An 18884-nucleotide genomic window follows, 5' to 3' on the forward strand; every position below is an offset into this window, starting at 1 on the left:
CCCATGCATTCTGCACCCCCCAAAAGGCAGCTACCATTACAGAAAAGAAACCATCAAAAGTTACAAATAAAATGAGAATCGAACACTGAAAAGTCAGTTCACTTCAGTCTCTGGGGCTCGATTTTTTTTTCTTGCCTCCCTCTTGTTAAAAACATGCACAGTCAGTACTATGTTGGAGGGAGAAGAAAAAAATGTACATTTGTCCCAGGAAGTGATTGCCCTTCAAGTATTCAATCATTTGATCTGAAACAACAAGTGTTTGGCATTTTGACAATTCTTGCTATGAAAAAAAAGGAATTTGTAACAAATAAACTGTTGCCAGGCAAAGAAAATAACCTCAGAAAAACTTCATGGATACAATATTAATAAAAAAGGGGAAGGTAACCTTCTTCATTTGTGTCGTCATAGTTACTGAAATGTAGTCCCTTACTGTTCAAACAAGTTAATAACATGTAACCAACAACCCTTTGCCCCTTATAAACATCCTCTCACCAGGAGAGGAGTATGTTTTCTCACACTACAATTTAAACCTTTTCAGTTGTGTTTCTTGAGGAGTCCGTCTATTGTGTCGTTGTGGGTAAAATCGGGGCAGATACCGTTAGAAGTTTTGGTGGTGGCAGTGCCTCGCAGGCTAAGGGAAGACAAGCTGGGCTTTATTCGGTGACCGTGGCAGGGGCCGCTGTAAAGTCCTGGGTTTTCTGTGTGCAGGTACTCCTCAGCAAAGTCTGGGTGCTGCTCCAAGAAGCCTCTGAACTTGTCTGTGAAAAAAGACCACAAGAGGGCACCAGAGACAAAGAAAAAACAAGATATAAAAAAGTGACCAGTTGGTGCTGCTTTGATGACAAACCAAATTTTAGGACAAAGATTCACTCAAGAAATAATTAGGTCAATCAATAACCAGGGATGGTTTTATTATTTTATTTATTCTCTTACCAAATGTAATCTTCCCTGTGTCTTCAGAGTCGATGGCAGCAAAGAGACGCGACACGCTGAGGTGAGTCACTCCTAAAGCGGTCTTCAGTACACCTGCCAACTCCATCTCCGTGATGGCACCGTCCTCCTCTGCCTCAAACATCTGGAGAAGATTAAACGGGGAGAAGTGCAGAAGTCAGATCTCTTGGACGTTACCTCGGAGCTTGTCACTCTGACAGGGTTGTGAGATTACATGCAAGGGAAATCAGTCTTTAAACGGACTTATAAAATAACACCAGCTATCATAAATAATGAATCTGTTCTCAGTGGAATTGTGAGCATTAAGGTCAAAGAACTTGCTTAAGAATTATATAAAGCAATTCAAGTCGAAACATGGAAGTGACTCAAACTTGAGCAATTTGGATTTTCAAGCAACCACAACAGATCGGCTGCAATGATCAACTCTGCTTGCAAAATTTGAGACAACCAACACAATGTGGCATTTTAACCGAGCGAGCACAGAAAATGATATTCTGCCGGGAGATTGGAGAAGCTTCAAACAGGACAAACCTTGAAGGCCAATTTCATCGTTTCCAGAGTTTTGGCAGGTCTGCATACGACAGATAAGGCTACCACATACTCTCTGATATCCATGCAGTTATCTTCCTGCTGGAAAACAGAGAGAGAACATCACATTATGAAAGATGAAAACAGAGCATGTGAAAAAGACCACTACACAGAGCAATAAAACCATGAGTGTTTATGTGCTACAAAGCAAATGTACCCCCCCCCCCCCCCCCAAGCAATTTGTCAACTGCCAGGAGTTGCATCATGCACAGAGGTAAAGCACATATTGCTATCATCACACCTGTTATAATTTGTTTAATACTGGTTACTGAGGAGAACTGGGGTTCTATCGAGATTAACAGTCAAAAATCTCTCTTTACCTCATCAAAAAGAGCAAACATGTCTCGCAGCATGTCGGAAACTGGCACGTCTAGGAACTGAGCAAAGTCATCCAAGTCCAGCTTCTGCCCCTCCAGCTTCCTGGCTCTGTTCCCATACTCCTGCAGAACCTTCTCGATGTTCCGTGGTTTCAGCCTGGACGAGTGAGGAGAGGAAGCATTATGTTGATGAATAGTTTGGGAGACAAATAAATAAAACGACACAGTCAGAGCAGAAAAGGCTACGACACCTTTTTAACCTGTATTTTGTTGGGCTGCGATATTTTCGAATTATAAAGTGACTTCTATTTACATTTTTCCCACCCCCGTTTTTGTCTCCTGCATTGGTACACCTCACGGTCGCCTCTACCATCACACCAAAGAGGGAGTGGACGGTCATTTACCAAGAAACTGCACGTGGGTGGAGATAACAGCATCCCCCTCCAGATCCCATCCTGTGCTGTGCTGGCAGCTAAACCATTTATTGGGAATCCCTAGGGGCTAAAGGCCCGTTCCTAAAGGCCCTCCCACCCACAGACACCACTGACAGAAACTTAGTCTGGTTGCCCCCAGTGTGCTGTGATTATTTTAGCCGTGTCACCCTTGTGCCCCCCACTTAGTTCTCACCGTTGGGTGCATCCCATTGGAAGGTTTGAGTGACTCACCCCAGTCTCCTGACGAGCTTGGCAAACTCCAGCAGACAGGTGTCCACTGGCAGTCTGAGCTGGCCCTCTGCCATGGCCAGCTGGCAGTCTTCGAATGAATAGTCTGTGATGGGTACACCCAGGGCTCTGGGCAGAGAACAGAGGAGACAATACATAATCACTGTGTGCAAAACCATGAAGATTTTGCTTAAGGCTGATATAACAACATTGATGTTTAGAGAAATATACATATTTTGTATGCATCCAGTTTAGATTTCCAGGCTCACAGCAGTGAAGCACAGTGTGTGGGGGTGTATGAGAGAACAGGTAGTTAGTGTAGCCTTTAAAACAAGCACTGCATGAAGGAGGTGGCATGAAAGTAAGGGAGGTGCTGTGTTATCATAATCATAATTATGTGAATCATGATTAGGGTGTCATACTCAAAGCAGGATAATATTTATAAACTTGTGCTTGTGGGCCTTCATAACCTCAGTTCAGACTGAGGCTGTGCAGAGGTGGACCTGTTCTCACTTGCTCTGTGAGAAAGAGGAATTGAACTCCTCTCTGTCCTTTCTAACTGCTGAGACCGACAAAAGTAACTTACAATAAACAACAAAACCCACAACACTAAAATGTCAATCACTAAATGTCATTATAGGAAATTTGAAAAACGTGAGGGTTTATTTTACATTTTTGACAACACGTTTGCTCTTTCTGATCGGGATGATAAAAGTCTTTGGTCATAATTCAGATTTTCTTTAGCTGCTATTTGCTTTTCTTTCTTCTTTAAAACTCTCCAAAGGTTTTGTTGGATTGAAATCAGGTAACTAAATTTTTCTTCTTTACAAGCTGTTGCATGATTTTAGTGTTTCAACATTGTCATGCTGAAAAGTCATCTATTCTTTCAGTACTTGAATACACAAATAATATTTATAACGTCATGTATAAATGGCATCTCTGCTACACCTTTTGCGCTCTTGAAATCCCATTAACCCAATTGGGTTAAGAAATGCTGGACTCGGCTGTGACAAATCTATTTTTGTTTCACTCAACCGCACAAAGTGAGGCCAACAGTCATTAGGCTTCTCCTCACGTTTTATGCAGTAAAAAGTAATGTTTGCATTCTTGAATGGCGACTCCATGCAATGTCCTTGACACTGTGTAGTCAGTGAAACACCGGTTTTCACAGATAATCGTTATGCCAAGACAAAAGCACTTAGGTGTGCGTTTTTCAAAGCAGTCAGGTTTTTTTTTGTTTTTTTGAGGACAGCTACTGGGGCTTCTGTTACTCGTAGTATGGCTCTTCTTGTACCTCTACAACTGTGTATGGGACATCTCCTAACCAGGTGTCTTACCTACTCAGACATAGAAAGGGGCTGTTCACAAGTACATTAACCTTGTTCATACAAGTGGCCTTAATAGCTAATCACCAGAATATTCACTTCATTTATACTGAGGTTGTATTTTGGGAGATCTATTTTCAACGTAGTCTTTGTAACCAGTTTGTTTTAAAATTTTAAACAAAATAAAAGATCGACAGAATAATATATTTATTGTTAAAATAGTGCCATTTTGAGTCCACTAACATTTAATGATATTGATAAGAGTGTACGCAGATTTGTTTAAACTGCATTACTTGCTTTGTTGTTTGGAAAAAAATTGGGTGTCAATAAATAATAAAATATGCAACAATTTGTCTTTTATCTATTTAAAGATGTACTGCCAACATAATGACACAACACATTCAACTTACTTTGCCATGATGCGTCTCACATTGATAGCAAACAGAGCAGGGTTCTTCTTTTCCTCCTCTGAGGGTGTGTAGATGGGAAGAAACTGTAGAGTGAGAAGTTTATAATTATTAAACTTTGACTATAGATATATTATTAAAAGTGCACTTATATTATATAAGCCAAGAATTTTTAATAAAAAATTCACAAACAGAACTGATGGAAAAAAGAACACTGCAGAGTTCAGATAAAAATAAGGGACATGCACATTCATAAGAATATCTTTAAGAAATAAATAGAATAGAATGAATGTCTGGCATCTTTAATTAATTTGGAATTCATTGAAGAGGTCATCATGGGAAAACAGGACATGATCTATATTCCTGTTGATACATACAGTATGGAGAAACAACGTGATGCTTACCTCAATCACAAACTCATTATGCAGCTGGCAGAGGGTCAGCCACAGAATTTCAAACCTGGATAATAAAAAGACACAAACAACAATAAACACAAAGAGCGTGAAACAGGGTCCATGTCTAATAGGGCAAATTATTTCACAGTTGAGAACCTGCTTTTCTTTGTCTACATTAAAAGGTTGACACCACAAGAACACTTTACAGGTACCAATTTTTTAGTAGATGCCATTCAACATTTTGCTTGAACCTGGACACACCTGCAGGTATTTGTAAATGTTTCAGTTCAGCCTTGAAATACTGTCAGAGCCAATCTTATCGCGTGGATACATAAATGTGTTCTTACTATTAACCTGTTTTGTGTCATGCTTGGAATGAAAGGTAATGTTATATTGTGTGGGCACAAGTTTTTCTAAGTTCTACGCCCGGGCCACACTGGCTGCGGTTGCGCTATATATTGACTGTACAGTGGTTTTGCTGCGTGTCGCAGTTGTCTGTTGTTCACACTGCTACTGCCATCTATATGTGGTGTATAGTTCTGTTAAACTGAGCTGAGAAGACATCCAACAGCTTCCAGAGAGGCACCATAAAGGCGAAGTCTGAATCAACCGACTTAGTAATGTGAGAACACAACAGAGATAAAGATTAAAATTTTCTTAAATTATCTTTAAATTTGAGAATTACAAAGTGAACACATGTATTTTTTTCTATCTTAAAAACAATCTGATAAACACCACATATAAAATACAGATATGAAAAGAAATTGGGGACTCACGCTGCAGGTCCTTGCCATGTCCATGTGATTGAGTCCTGCAAAAGCACATCATGTCAATACAATAAACAGAATGGAATATAAATGTAATTATTTATATATGTACGTAACATTTATACAAAAGAGTATTGGAGTAATGCTTTACGTTAACTGCAGTCCTTGGACTAAATAAAATGGGACACTACGCATATTTGTGGACCAATAACAAGATTACTGTGCAATCAGGTTCAGGCAGAAAATCAGTTGGTAATAAAATGGGTTGTATTTATTGCTGAAACTTGAACAGGGTCATTTAATGCTTTCCTAATAAAAACCTTACATGATTATTTAACCTTTATATAATTATTGCCATGGGCTAAACTATCCACATCATACATGTTACTTTAACTATTTGCATGAAAACAAAATGTTAATTTGATTTTTCTACATATAATTGTGCAATTATTAAGGTGTGTTAGCAAAATGTACAGAAGCAATCTTACCAGTTTATTAGGGTAACGAATCACCACAGGCTGCACTGGTACAGCTGGGATGAAAGCCCCTATGAGAGAAATAATGTTTCAATTCAGCAAGTCACATTTCTGTTTCGTACCAATTTTTCAATTTGTATATCAAGGCCTTGTGGAAAGTTAAAGGTCACTTAGTTTTAAATTTTCACATCACATTCAACAGAAACAGCCAGCTTCAAAAGAGAAGACAGTTCAATGAGGACAGAAGGGATCGCAGGGGAGCTACCTGGCTTAAAGGTGATTAAACAGGATCTATTGGTGCATGTTCCCTCTGGAAAGATCATTATCTGTTGGAAAGAGAGGACAAGAGGTTATATATTGTAAAATACAGTTTGGACAGCATGTTGTATGTATAGTTTTATGAATTTGCAAAATAATGCAAGTCACAGTAAGTCAGATGAGCAATTAGTCCAACACTGTTGTCAATAATACTGGATTGGAATGGTCTGTCAGCAGCGTCCTCATTAGAATGAAAACTGCAGTTTGTCTTGAAACCCTGGTTCTGTATGTATTAAACTGCTATTTTATAATTGTGTTTACATTTTGCTGAGATAAGTCGCCAATGACCTTTTGTTTTTATTTCCTGCCATAGAGTCAATAAACTAGAGTTAGTGTTTATTACATCAATTCTGTCTGCTATTCATTACATGTGCGTCAATGAAAGTTATCTGCTGAGTGTTAATGTTAAATCTCAGGTGCTGCGTTACAATGATTTCGTAATTTGGCAGCTGTGAGACTTGCGATCACTTACCTGAGGCCATTCTCCTCCTGAGTGAGCTCTGCGTTTGATCTCCTCCACTGTCTTCTTTCTGGAGTCCTGGTCTGACCGTGATACAAACACTGGCCTGATGAACTTGATCAAAGCTAGAAGCAAAAATCAAAGAGAGAATAAAGGAAATATAAATGTACAAAGAAATATCCTTCCACAGCTTCTTTTCATCATCATCTGTATCAACTGTAGGGATGGGCATTCAATTAAATTTTCTGAATCGATCGTCAGGAGAATTAACAATAGATTTTCGATTAATTATTAATATTTTTATATTAAAATTCACTATTTATAGGCTGTATTAAAATGCAGTGAAAACACAGCGCGTTTCCTCATTGAGATCTGTATTACAAGATGAACAACTCTAGGAACAGTTAAACGAGATCAGTTCAATGGTTACACTTGAAAATATGCGCTGCTGTACCCTTAAACACAACTTTTGAAATACACGGAAAATTGCAGGTAACTGAGTAGGCCTGTGGAGTTGTTTTTTTTTCAAACATTGCCCCCCCGTGGTAAGATGTGTAATTGCATTCCTTCAAGACTCACATTACGCAACAGAACATGCATTCGTTTTATCGCTGAAAAAATAATGTCATCGACGAAATTGATGATCAATTAATCGATCGTCGATTAATAATGCCCATCCCTAATCAACTGCATGTCGTGCTTTGGTTAAACAACAAAAAGAACGCAGTAAGTTCCACGTGTTATGTAAATGTGACGGCCAAATATGATCAAACTAAAATATTTCGGCACTAAATATATAGATTACAAGTGTTGAATAATCTGATGAATTCTGTTGCACAAACAATTCAGTGTATTGACTAGGAATGGAATCCTCTTGTTTACAGCAGCCACCACTCTAATGGCATCGCTTAAGAAAACACTTAAATCTAATCAATCTAACAGAGTTGCACAGGGGTGAAGAGTGGAAGAATGTAGCTGTGCTGAATGTGACATTCATATAACAGTAAAACACAAATCTTGTTACCTATGAGAAACTACCGTTGATAAAGGCGCAAAAGTGTCCATTAATGTTTACTGATCTGTATCACAGCATTACAGAGTTAATGTGCCTTGCTAACCAGCCATTAGATTATTCACGCTGAGAGTGGTAGTAGCCAATCTAATACCTTATATATTGAAAATAAAATTATCAAAACTGTCTTTTTTAGAAGCTATATTCTTCTGTATTAAGACATGGTCATATGCTCCCTTAATGCTGGTTGCATGATGAGCCTCACATTTTTAGCAACACAGTCTTTCCCTCTGCTTATAAGAGGCTAGAAATTAGGATGAGGTAGTTTCAGCGACATCCTACACAAACCTGTCAGGACTTTAGACGGACAAAACAGTAGTGCCAGAGTTTCAAAATGCAGACTGACGTTTGTAATTTCGCAAATCCAGTCACTCTCAAACATGTCAGGGCATCAACAATCAAAATCCCCATTCTGCTAAGTGTGCTCATCTAATAGTAGCAATGGAGAACTCGTCTAATTAAAAACTGTATTAAAAATGGAATGGTATTATTCTTACGATATTTTTTAAATAGGTTATACTACAACAACACACATTTAAAGACATCAAGTCTCACCTTCTTCCACATATACCTCATCCTGTTTGATAGCAGATACACATTCACAAACACACCACTTGCCAATGTCTTTTCCCACAGCACAGCCACTTGTTAGTGTCAGACTGAGAAACTCCTCAGATGTAATGCAATGACGAAAAAGTGGATGTTAAAAGAGCACTCGGCTCAATGATATTTGCATAGTGTATAATCTGCAGGGCAAACATTGAGGGCGCCTCTTCTCCAGCGATGCGAGACCCATTAGCTTAGCTGACCCACAAAAGGAAAATGTACAATGAAATGAAAAAGGAACAGCAAACAGAAAGACTGTACATTAGACTACATTTGCAGCTGTCTGTAGATGTTGAAAACATGTAATGTGCATCTTAAGACAAGGAATAATTATCAAAAACAATTTACTGGTAGCCCTCTGACTGGGAGAGGAGAAAATAAAAAGAATGAGGGAGAAAAAGTTCAGGAGAGCGAGGATAACAAAAAATGAAGAAAGAAGTGGGTTAGACCATGAAGAAGGAGAAACGGATTCCAACTGTGAGCTGTCTGACTATACAAAGGGATTAGGGCTCGAGCAAGTGGCCTGAGAGACTCTTCACACGTCACAGTGGCTGATCAGCTCTTAATGCTTATTCTGGATTGCACTCGTTTGGCCAGGCCTGGAGCCTGCTTCTGCAAAGCCAAAGGACTAGTCAAGCTAACTAAAACAGAGACATTATTGGTTGGCAGACATACCAGAATAATATAATACTATGCACTAAAATGAATCCTGCAACAAAATACTTGTTTTTTTATGCTGCCTGCATGTTGCTCAGAGAGATATCAGTTTGTCAATGGGCAAATGTGTCCAAATGCAGCTGCAGTGACTTGGCAAGATTCACTAAGACTAGCGGTAGAAAAGTGGCTCATTACTGACTTATAGGGGAATCCCTCAGCACCTAAATTATGTTCCCATTCAGGGGGCTAACATTTGGTTATAAAACTATTATCGATGCATCAAAGAATTGTATTTCTATACATGATTTTTTTTTTTTTTTTTTTTTTTTTTTTTTAAAATCGCTGCTCGACTTCTAGAGGTTTGCATCTTCACTAGCATGATTTGCGATAATATTTTAGACTGTTACTGTTATTAGAAGAGTACAAATGCTATAACTTACAATATAAAATAAAATAAAAAATAAAACAGTGGTCAGTGATCTCCACATTGATTTGACATTAATTCAGTTTCGACTTGTGTGTTGCATATTTAGCCTTTACTGTATCAGATGGCCCCACCTGGCCCCTTGGCAGCATCACCTCACATTACTCTGCTGGTCAACAAGAGAAACTTCTCCAACAGGTGGATGAGATGGTTGAGATAACCTTAAATCTAAATCTTATTTTATATCCATAGCATTCACTGTTTTAGGGATGCAGTGAATTACTGTTTTCCTTTCTTGTCTGACTGTGATCGAGAAAAACAGACAGGAACATTGGATTTGTTTTATTTCTGAAACAATGTCATGTATACCAAATCTAACACCACTACAGAACTGTAAGCACAAGACAATCCCAAAATTTTACAGAATTATATTGCTGAGACAGAACTGAAAACTGACTTCTGCTTCCACAACAGTTAGGTGTACGTGCATTTTTATGTGTGAAATAATTTCCTGCTTGGGCAATTCCCTCTCTTTTACTGATACAACGGCAACATCACAGAGAGTTGCTGTGTTCTGGCCTTTAAAAAAGGACCTTTGCCTGCCTCAGGGCACATTACAGCATAAGGCACGTACTGTACTGAGTAACCAACACAGGTAATACGTTTTCCTAAGAATAGAGATGCTGGATTGTGGTCTGATTGAAATTGTAAGGTTGCCAAGAAGATAAGATCAGATCTTTTTTTTCCCCATTTTCCGTCATATATCCGTTTCCTCTCTTTGCAATCAAGGTTATTGTCATAGATATAGGTTTACTTACTGCCCCACAGAGGTATATCCTTGCTCTCTGCCTTCATGACAATCGAGGCCATCGTCATGGTGACGGGGATGGCATCAAAGTAAGATGAGTGGGGTGCCAGGGTGAAGATGGGTGCCTCTGCTGGCAACGCCTTTTGCCCTTTCACAGTAATCCAATGGAAACCTCCCGCAAACCACATGACCCGCATGATGATCTTCAGAATTATGTCCACCAGTCTGGAAAGAAGATTACACATAAGTAATTTCATTAAAAAAAGGCTGTAGACACATAACATTTACATAATATACTTTGCTATAATAGAAGTCAATAAGTTCTAATGGCAAATACTGGATAATAGAAGATAAGCATATTTCCAATGACAGGGTTGAGTAGAGTTAAAGTTATGAATTAATGCAGAAAATGAATATGGTTTGTGTGCCGTGAAAAGAGAGATGACACAAAGAAATAACACATCTCCACAATGTGTAGGACCTGACGTTAGTGCCATTTAGCACATTGAGTCTGTGTTCTGCCTTTGCCTTGCCTTGAGAGACTGGTGAGAGCTCAAAAACTGACGTCATCTAGACAAAGCAAGAGTCAAACCAGGATCTTAAATTTAATAAGATGAAAGCTTAACATCATTAAAAAAAAGGTTTTTAGAAGGCACAATCTATCATAATTAAATATAACCGAAATACAAGATTAGAAAACAAACAAAACTCAATCAATAGTTGCCAGTTGGTGTTGTTAAGATGCTCAAACACAAAATCACATATTAGTACCCATCCCTCTATATGCTGAATCATGGTATGACGATGTCGGTTGCTACCCACCTGTAGCTTTTTCTGCATTTTACTGACTTGTACTTTCTCTACTCTGCTTGACCCTTACTCAGTTTAAAAAAAAAAAAAAACAACTATATTTGCCAGAACCACACTTTGGAAATACTACTATTGTCTACACCTAAGTCTCCATTGACAATATGACACCGTTCACCTGCCTATTCATAAATCTTCCAGGTTATATTTTTAGACAGCTGCTTCCCTGCACAGCCCGTTACACAATCAGATTAAGGAGCACAAGGCAGAGGGTCAAACAGGACAATTATCAAAGCTCAAGGATGAATACGAATAAAAGGAGACAGCTAACAAATCATTATCAGATTTATCGTTTTTTGTTTGACTAAAAACAAGATCTTCTTAATTTGGACCTTGTTCTCAAATATCGTAGCTGCAGTCAGAAGTTACTAGTGGCATCAATTATTCTAGTTTTAATCGAGCATCAAATTAATTCTAATCATATAAATAAAAAAACCTCAATATGGTTCTTCTATCGTGCTGAAAGCAGCACTGATGCTTGTATCATTCTATTGTTGCTGGTGTCAAGTCCCAAGAATCTCTCCAAAGCAAATGTCCCAATATGGATAGAACTGTAGTGCTTCATGCAATAGAAAATCCACCTTTTAACAAACACAAACAAATATACATATGAAGCACTCACCTCCTCCAGAGGCACTGGGGTTCAACGACTGTCTCTGAGCGCCCAACTGAGGCCAGGAAGGCAAAAGGCCAAGCCAGCAGCATCATGAATGCAGCTATGAGGAGACGGATGGGGAATAGTGTGACTGTCATCAATGCAATCTGTAAGAAATTGAAGAAATGGGAACAAGTGTTAGAGATATAGATCCACATCGATACAATTATTTTCACTCATCACAACTGTTTTCCTCTAAAAAAAATTATTCAAGGTACAACCTGGGCCGGAAACAATAAATCACTGCACCATTCACTCGTTCAACAACAAAAAAGATGCTCAAAATAGTGGCCAGTGAATTGAGATTTCCGATACACACTTATCAGCATGTTGCATCATCAGTAACAACTGTTAAATCACACAAAATCAACTATAACTAGTTTGCATCTGTACAGTGGTGAGCATTGCGTTGTCTGATCGAAAGCAGTCAGCACTAAGCATGCCATGGACACAATGGAACTGCTTTCGTTCCACTGGGGAGTTTGAGGATTGAAGGTTAATGGAGAACAGTGTGCAGTAAATGAGGGATTTTGGAGACAGTTTCAGTTTCACTTTAGTCCATGCAGTATATCCTCTAAGATGTGTTGGTCATGGTTTGGGACCGTGGCAATTCACTGAAAATGGTAAATGGTCCATTTATAAAAGCACTTTTCTAGTCTTGATGACCATTTAAAGTGCTTTGACTTACAGTTTTCATGCATCTATGGGCAGCAGTTTTTTTCTATGAGGGGCAATTCTCTTGCCCAAGGAAACGTCGGCCGAGAGCACAGTAGATAATCAGCATTATCCATTGGATAAGAACCGTTGTAAAGACAAAAAGAAGCTGCTTATAGTTCAACTTCCACGATCTAATAAAGCTGAACTTGACTTTTTCCCTTATATACGTGTCCAATATACTATACAAGGACAATAGATCTGCAGCATGGCCTCTGCACACAACCACTTGCAATAGCTCAGCAATACAAAACACAGTAGACACTACATGATGAGCTGTGTGTGTAACATGTAATAGACAATTTAAAGAAACAACAGTGACACCTGGCCTTCGTGCATACGGTACTTCACAAACATACACATGGAAATGTTACAAGACATGGTGTTCGTTCTTGAAGGCTCTGACAAAACCTAGAACTTCATTGTTTGAGTTAAATGGTGGCTGTTTACTTAAGCTCTTTTTATAACTCTCTGATAACACTCCTTATCTAATGTCAATATTTGCCTTGATAACAACCACTACAAATGAGTATTAAGTCTCTTATCCACAGACAGTTATTGTCTAGTGGTATTGTAAATTTACATCAATCAACTGAACATTTGGTTGCTACTGACAGAAAATGAGTACTCAATATCATTTCTGTTTTGGTTGTCAAGTTAGCCCCAAACATAACCGTGACCATACTTATTTTATGACGTGATGTTTAGGACACAATGTACCAATACTACCACTTGTTTTCAAAGTCACACATCACATTAGTTTCGGTTCTCTGTTTATAGAATTGCAAACTGTTTACTCTACAAAGACTATAACATGAATTATATGCTTCAAGAAAAGAAAAAAAGCACTACAAGACTATAAAAAGGTCTTGCTAGAAATGTTTGAGAGCCACTGGATAATACATTTGTTAAAAGATATATTCAGACCCAAAGCATGAGAATGCATGAATGTCACTAAGAATTGAAATACAGGCAATGCTACAAAAAGCAGAAAGGTTACTTAGAAGTTACACTGACTTCAGGCGTTCAGTGCCGGCTTTGTGTAGCGGAATACCGTTTGCATACTTTTCCGGTTGTTATAAACTGTGTCTATATGTGCTTTCAGTGACAAACACACAACCATGGTTACAGATCAGGCTTCATTTCAGGGTTTACCTTGTTGACCATCTGCTCACTGACAGAAAGCCTGCAGCTCTTTTTTTGCTAGTAGAAGCATGCACAAGCTTCCTGTTTCCAAAGTGCACATGTTGCAAACTTGAAAGCAATTTCCTTGAAAGATGAAGCGATGCTTTTAGTTTCTCATACTCATTAAGGTTTCTCTGTGTGTTAGATGGAGATGCAGAACAATTTATTACTCAAATATTACTCTAAAATGTGCAAGCACACATCATAGAGAAACTATGTAACTGTCAAAACAGGAAACATCCTGAGTGACTTCAGGTATTCAGTCAGAATAGGAAAACAACAATATATCCATGAGTTAAAAAACTTGTAAGATGGAAGAACCCAGTGAAATAGAAACGGGAAAAGCAATTTTATAGCAGAGACCTTATTGGCTTTACTTCAACCACACCCTCTGGGCTTAATGGAAAGCAATACTTCATGTTACTGACACCTGACATTTTAAACCTAGGGCTTTAAACTGAGAAAAACATTACCTTCTAAATCTCTCCGGTGATAATGTAACTACATGTAATCAAAAGCGCAAATAGACAGAAATTCCAATCTATATAGTGTGGGAACAATCTATTGACTCTGACAGGATCAAAACAGATATAGGTCTTTGTTGGAGTTCCCCAATCAATCACTCAGGAATATAAATAAGGCATGTCAAAGCTAAGCTGGCAACTACATTTACTTTAACGTTAGAGGCTTTCAGTCTGATACAACAGTCTTAAGAGTTTGTGGCTGTATTAGGACTGAAATTTTTTCACATACTCTCAAATCTCAAAAGAACACAGCAAAATGTTTTCATGTAATGGCTATGCCAACCTCTGTTGATCCATTAATTAGCTCATCAAAGTGCAAAACTGCGAGCAAATCTTTATGTGGATTCAAAGGTCAGGATACTGAATTACAGTAGAGCCTGCTAATGAGCATCTGCAAGTCACCACACTCAAACCAACGTTTCAGGCGATTGACTAATGTGGCTATTAGTCAGGAATTGCCATGTTATTAACTATGTCCCCATTTCTTAACAGCTGTTCCTTTAGATTAAACTGAGAATCATAGATTACAAAAGGAACCTAACAGACTCTCGCACTGTGAACCACGATACCAATTTGACTTTTTACAAAAAGAAGTGAATCATTAGCTCCTGCATTTATAAGTGTTACAGGTCCCAAGATTGGTACCACAGCAACAAAGTAAATCTATAGAATACAGGATGAATGCAGCAGCAATGACCACACGGAGCATTCAGTTCCTCAACCAGACTGCATCTTATTCAAATTTAACACAATTTCAAGTACAAGCATTTCTCTTGTAACTGCATTTTAAAGTGCATAAAACATACATTCAATTATAATGGTGTCCCTTTACTTCAAACCTGTTAATACACATTATCACTCAAAGAAATATAAACATTTTCAATATCGACCTATTGAACATAAGCTTATAAGGCACAATAACAATATATGACTTAATTACAGAGTCTGTGTGTGTCGGAGCTGAACTACATTGTGTAAAGTAAACAATATACTATCGCGACCCGCCTCCAAGACGACACGCAGGTAAAATAAACACCTATCTAGACGAATGTAGCCCCGCCCACATAGTGGCACGAGTGTCTCCCGCCCAGCAGAGTTTCTAAGTTTTTACTAAGTTTTTAGTCTAAGTAGACAATCAAAACAACATCAACATTTCTCAATGACACCTGTGGTGATCATGGGAAGCTTTAGGAGCTAACGTAGGTGACTCTAACCCACTACTAACCTGTAGAATACAGGATGAATGCAGCAGCAATGATGACATGGACCATTCAGTTTCTCATCCAGACTGAATCTGGCATGTGGGCCGACGTTACCCCCAAAGAGACAGTACGGGGTGCAACTGCTCCTGTGCCAAACGTTCCACCTGAGTGCTGCTGTCATTCACTGATCTCTCAAAGGATATATTATAAGAATAATCTTAAATAACTATTAAAGTAATTAAATAAAATATTTTGGGGCATACCACGTATGCAATGGTCTTATGGTCGGGCATCAATACAAACAATTCAAAATGAGTACTCATACATCCTCCAGTTGGTCTGTCACCTACAACCTGTGGCATTTTATCTACAATAAAAATCCAATTCTGCCCAGCAAATTCCTGTGATTGTGTATCACTTGCAGCAGGTTGCTTTTCTCTCAGCTTCTGTCCAATTAATAATAAACCAGCTCCGTGGGGTTTAAGTCTGGAGACTGAGCTACTCTTCCATTATCTGGATCTTTCCTGCTGCTGAAGGTTGATCCTCTGACCATCAGCTCTCACTTGTCTTTTCCTCACTATTCTAACAACAATATACAACACTACTTCCTGCAGTACAGTATTGTCTTAATAAAGCAGCAGAGGTTGTAGTAACAGTTTGTTTCAACATTGCCAACAGTAGTTGGAGAACCTGTCAGAATTGTTTGCACTATAACTTTCAAGGCAACATTTACCTCCATTGCTGCAGGAAAGTTGCAACTTAATTCTTAATCCCTAGAAATGTATTTCATATCATGCAGGAATATTCAAAAACAACTTGTATTGTATAAAATTCAATAGAAATTAGTAGTAATTGGGTATCATAATACTTTTGACCCAGTGTCATTCAATACTCATTTCAAACTAGATCAGATTCTGTGGGTTTGTCAGTGTATTGTCTAGTCAGGTCACACACAAAAGTATTGTGTTTTGCTCTAGTTCTCTGTGTTTCAGTTCAGATTGCATCTTCCTAATGGATGTGAAAGCAAGACCAGTGCAACATGCTGAAAACAGTTGTTCCCAGTAACATCTGAACGACTAGTAAACCATCTTCCATCATCCCATGACCCAGTTTTTGTTCAGCACTTACTGTTTACAAGAAACAGGTTTTAAGTGCTGAGTTACTGTGACGTCTTTAATGTAATGTCAAAACACATGTCGTTTGTCTACTGAAAAATCTGTGTTGCTAAGAAAATGCCAACTAAATGTAATCCTATGTTAAAATGAGGGAGTTACATGTGATATCTTATCTACCTTTGGCCCAGCTGTCAAAATGTTACGCAAATAGAAATATGCACATAGATTCCCATGGTAAAACAAACAAGCAACATGTGACTAGTCTAAGGAAATAAGGTGCACTTAATGCTCTGTTTGTGGAGTAATGTTATACTAAGAGAACATACTTCCCCCCTTAGCTTTGACCAAGCTAATGTTCTAACTCCCCCCCCCCCCCCATCCACCTCTCACAGAAAAGCCACGAGGAAAGAAATGTGTGTGAACTTTCCCTAGTCACTATTCTTACCTGTAACAAGATCTCACACCTTGTATGCCAGAGCAGCGCCATTCATAAAATGAGGCTCACCCAATATACTTTAGTGTTACTGGAAATACCTCACACCTGTGCCCCAGTTCTACACTGGTTTACTAACTCTAACACAGTAAATGCGTTATGTTGTATTCTTGAAGGTAACAGTTTGGTAATTTAACATGCTAAGAAATAAATATGCTCTATTGTTTTATGCCTACAGGTAACAATGCAATCATGGTTTGACATCAAGTCAGCACACTGCAACTTTGGGAAGCTGTTACCAATTTCAGCTTTGGAAGCTTTACAGTTAAAAGACAAACATGGGTTCACCTGTCTTATCCTGGAGCTTGGAGCGAGAGTGAAGAGTTCCCCAACAAAACTCTCAATTATTTTAGAACACAGGCTGATATTTTAACTACAGATTTGTGATATTTGGAATCTGGTGCGAATGAACTACAAAATTGAACAAGATAAAATGTAGTACATGATGTTCAGCAGGGAAATAGCTTAACATCATCTGAATCCCTCCAAACGTATGGATCCGGATCTACTCATTGTATGATTATTGCCAACTCAGGGCTCCGGATCATCACAAACTCACTTCCCTAACTATTTAAGCTGTACTGAGATCATTTGAGGTGATTCAAGGGCCCACCCGTCTTTCCAAACTATGAGCGGTTACAGTTTTAAAGGAGGATATTACGACGCTCAGACTTATACAGGATGAGTTTAGAGTTGCATCATCTGCACATAATTCTACTCTCATTTTGTAATTTGGATAGAAATACACAATTCTATCAACAAGACTACATAGCCTTTAAGTGATCTGCATTTAATGTATGTGCAAAATACATTCCAATGATATCTATTCATAGATGGTGACCAGCGTAGCTCCAAAACACAAAACCTGTGGCTTCAAGCTGGAGGCAGCCTGCAAGGGAACCCCTCTTCCAGGGGAGCCTGAAAGCCCCAAACCTGATTATCAACCGCAAAGACTGGGTAACTGGGCTGCATGTCTGCAAAACTGTTCTGATTTGAATTCAATCAGGTGACCGGTCTGTTATGAACTTGAACACTTGGAGGGGGGGAATCTATCCCAGCTGCAGATGAGGGGCAAATACGAACATGACTGTCAGTTTCCCATCCCATCCTCCAGCCTGCACATCCACACGTGTTGGCCGCTGGCTGACTGGGACGACCCGCTATAGGCAACAGAGATAGGTGTGAATGCAATGGAAGCGAGAGGTTTGTGCCATTATTATAATAAATGATCATTTCTCCGCAAACACACGTGCTGTTGATGCACAATAACTATGGTAACAGCTAAAGAGCAACAAGCTAGGCCCATCCTGGTCAAGCGGCCATGCTCAAATACCTGCATTTGAATCTAGGGGGGGGTTGTGACAAATTGAATTTCGCAGTTGTATTCACCAATGTGAAGTGCACGCCACGGCTGCAGCCAAGCATCCATTTTTAAAACGTACAGCAGCACTCAGGGGGATGCGGCGAGCCAGAAGCCCAGGGAGCAACATGTATGTGGCTAACGTTAGCAGGATGGCTAACTCTAGCAATCAGAGGAGAAAAAGACCCTGCCAAGTGACCCTGCGGTGACAGCCCCCCCCCCCCCCCCCTGCACCGGGTGGCCCCGGAGCCACACGGCTCGACCAGCAGCCGCGGCAGGGCAGCGTGCGGAGGGAGCAACATGTCCGCAGGCACAACAACATTTACCTTCGCCTTCTCCAGGGGGCTGAATTTCAAGACGTGCACAAAAGGGTTCCTGAACGGCGGCGCCTGGTCCATCTTCTTCCCGTCCGCCTCCGTCGCACACTGTCTATGGCTCGGCAGCCTCATGCTGAAGACGAGGCGAGGCTGCGGATGGATTTTCCTCACAGTGCTGGGAGAAACCTGTGGTTCCGTCGGGGAAGAGAGGGTCGTCTT

The 18884-nt window shown here is 39.4% G+C and overlaps 1 protein-coding gene across 1 annotated transcript; it reads right to left on the bottom strand.

Moving 5' to 3' along the window:
• Nucleotides 1-534: 534 nt before the first annotated feature.
• On the bottom strand, nucleotides 535-18797 carry LOC133014455 (lysophosphatidylcholine acyltransferase 1). The gene is made up of 14 exons (XM_061081697.1): nucleotides 18675-18797; nucleotides 11723-11862; nucleotides 10244-10458; nucleotides 6679-6791; nucleotides 6154-6214; nucleotides 5901-5959; nucleotides 5422-5456; nucleotides 4655-4709; nucleotides 4254-4336; nucleotides 2522-2647; nucleotides 1860-2013; nucleotides 1483-1581; nucleotides 934-1075; nucleotides 535-758 (listed from the first exon to the last, which is right to left on the bottom strand). The coding sequence occupies exons 1-14, from the start codon at nucleotides 18795-18797 to the stop codon at nucleotides 535-537; spliced, it is 1629 nt and encodes a 542-aa protein (XP_060937680.1).
• Between the last annotated feature and the right edge of the window lie 87 nt (nucleotides 18798-18884).

The sequence above is a fragment of the Limanda limanda genome, chromosome 11 (assembly GCF_963576545.1).
Source record: "Limanda limanda chromosome 11, fLimLim1.1, whole genome shotgun sequence".
Classification (NCBI taxonomy): domain Eukaryota; kingdom Metazoa; phylum Chordata; class Actinopteri; order Pleuronectiformes; family Pleuronectidae; genus Limanda; species Limanda limanda.

Bases quoted from the DNA above. Each gene is read 5' to 3' on its own strand.
- LOC133014455 (XM_061081697.1), bottom strand. From the start codon at position 18,797: ATGAGGCTGCCGAGCCATAGACAGTGTGCGACGGAGGCGGACGGGAAG. The intron at 10,459-11,722 runs GTGAGTGCTTCA...TCTTCTTTCCAG, and splicing joins CCCCAGTGCCTCTGGAGGAG to ACTGGTGGACATAATTCTGA. The intron at 2,648-4,253 runs GTAAGTTGAATG...TTCTCTGCCCAG, and splicing joins GTGAGACGCATCATGGCAAA to AGCCCTGGGTGTACCCATCA.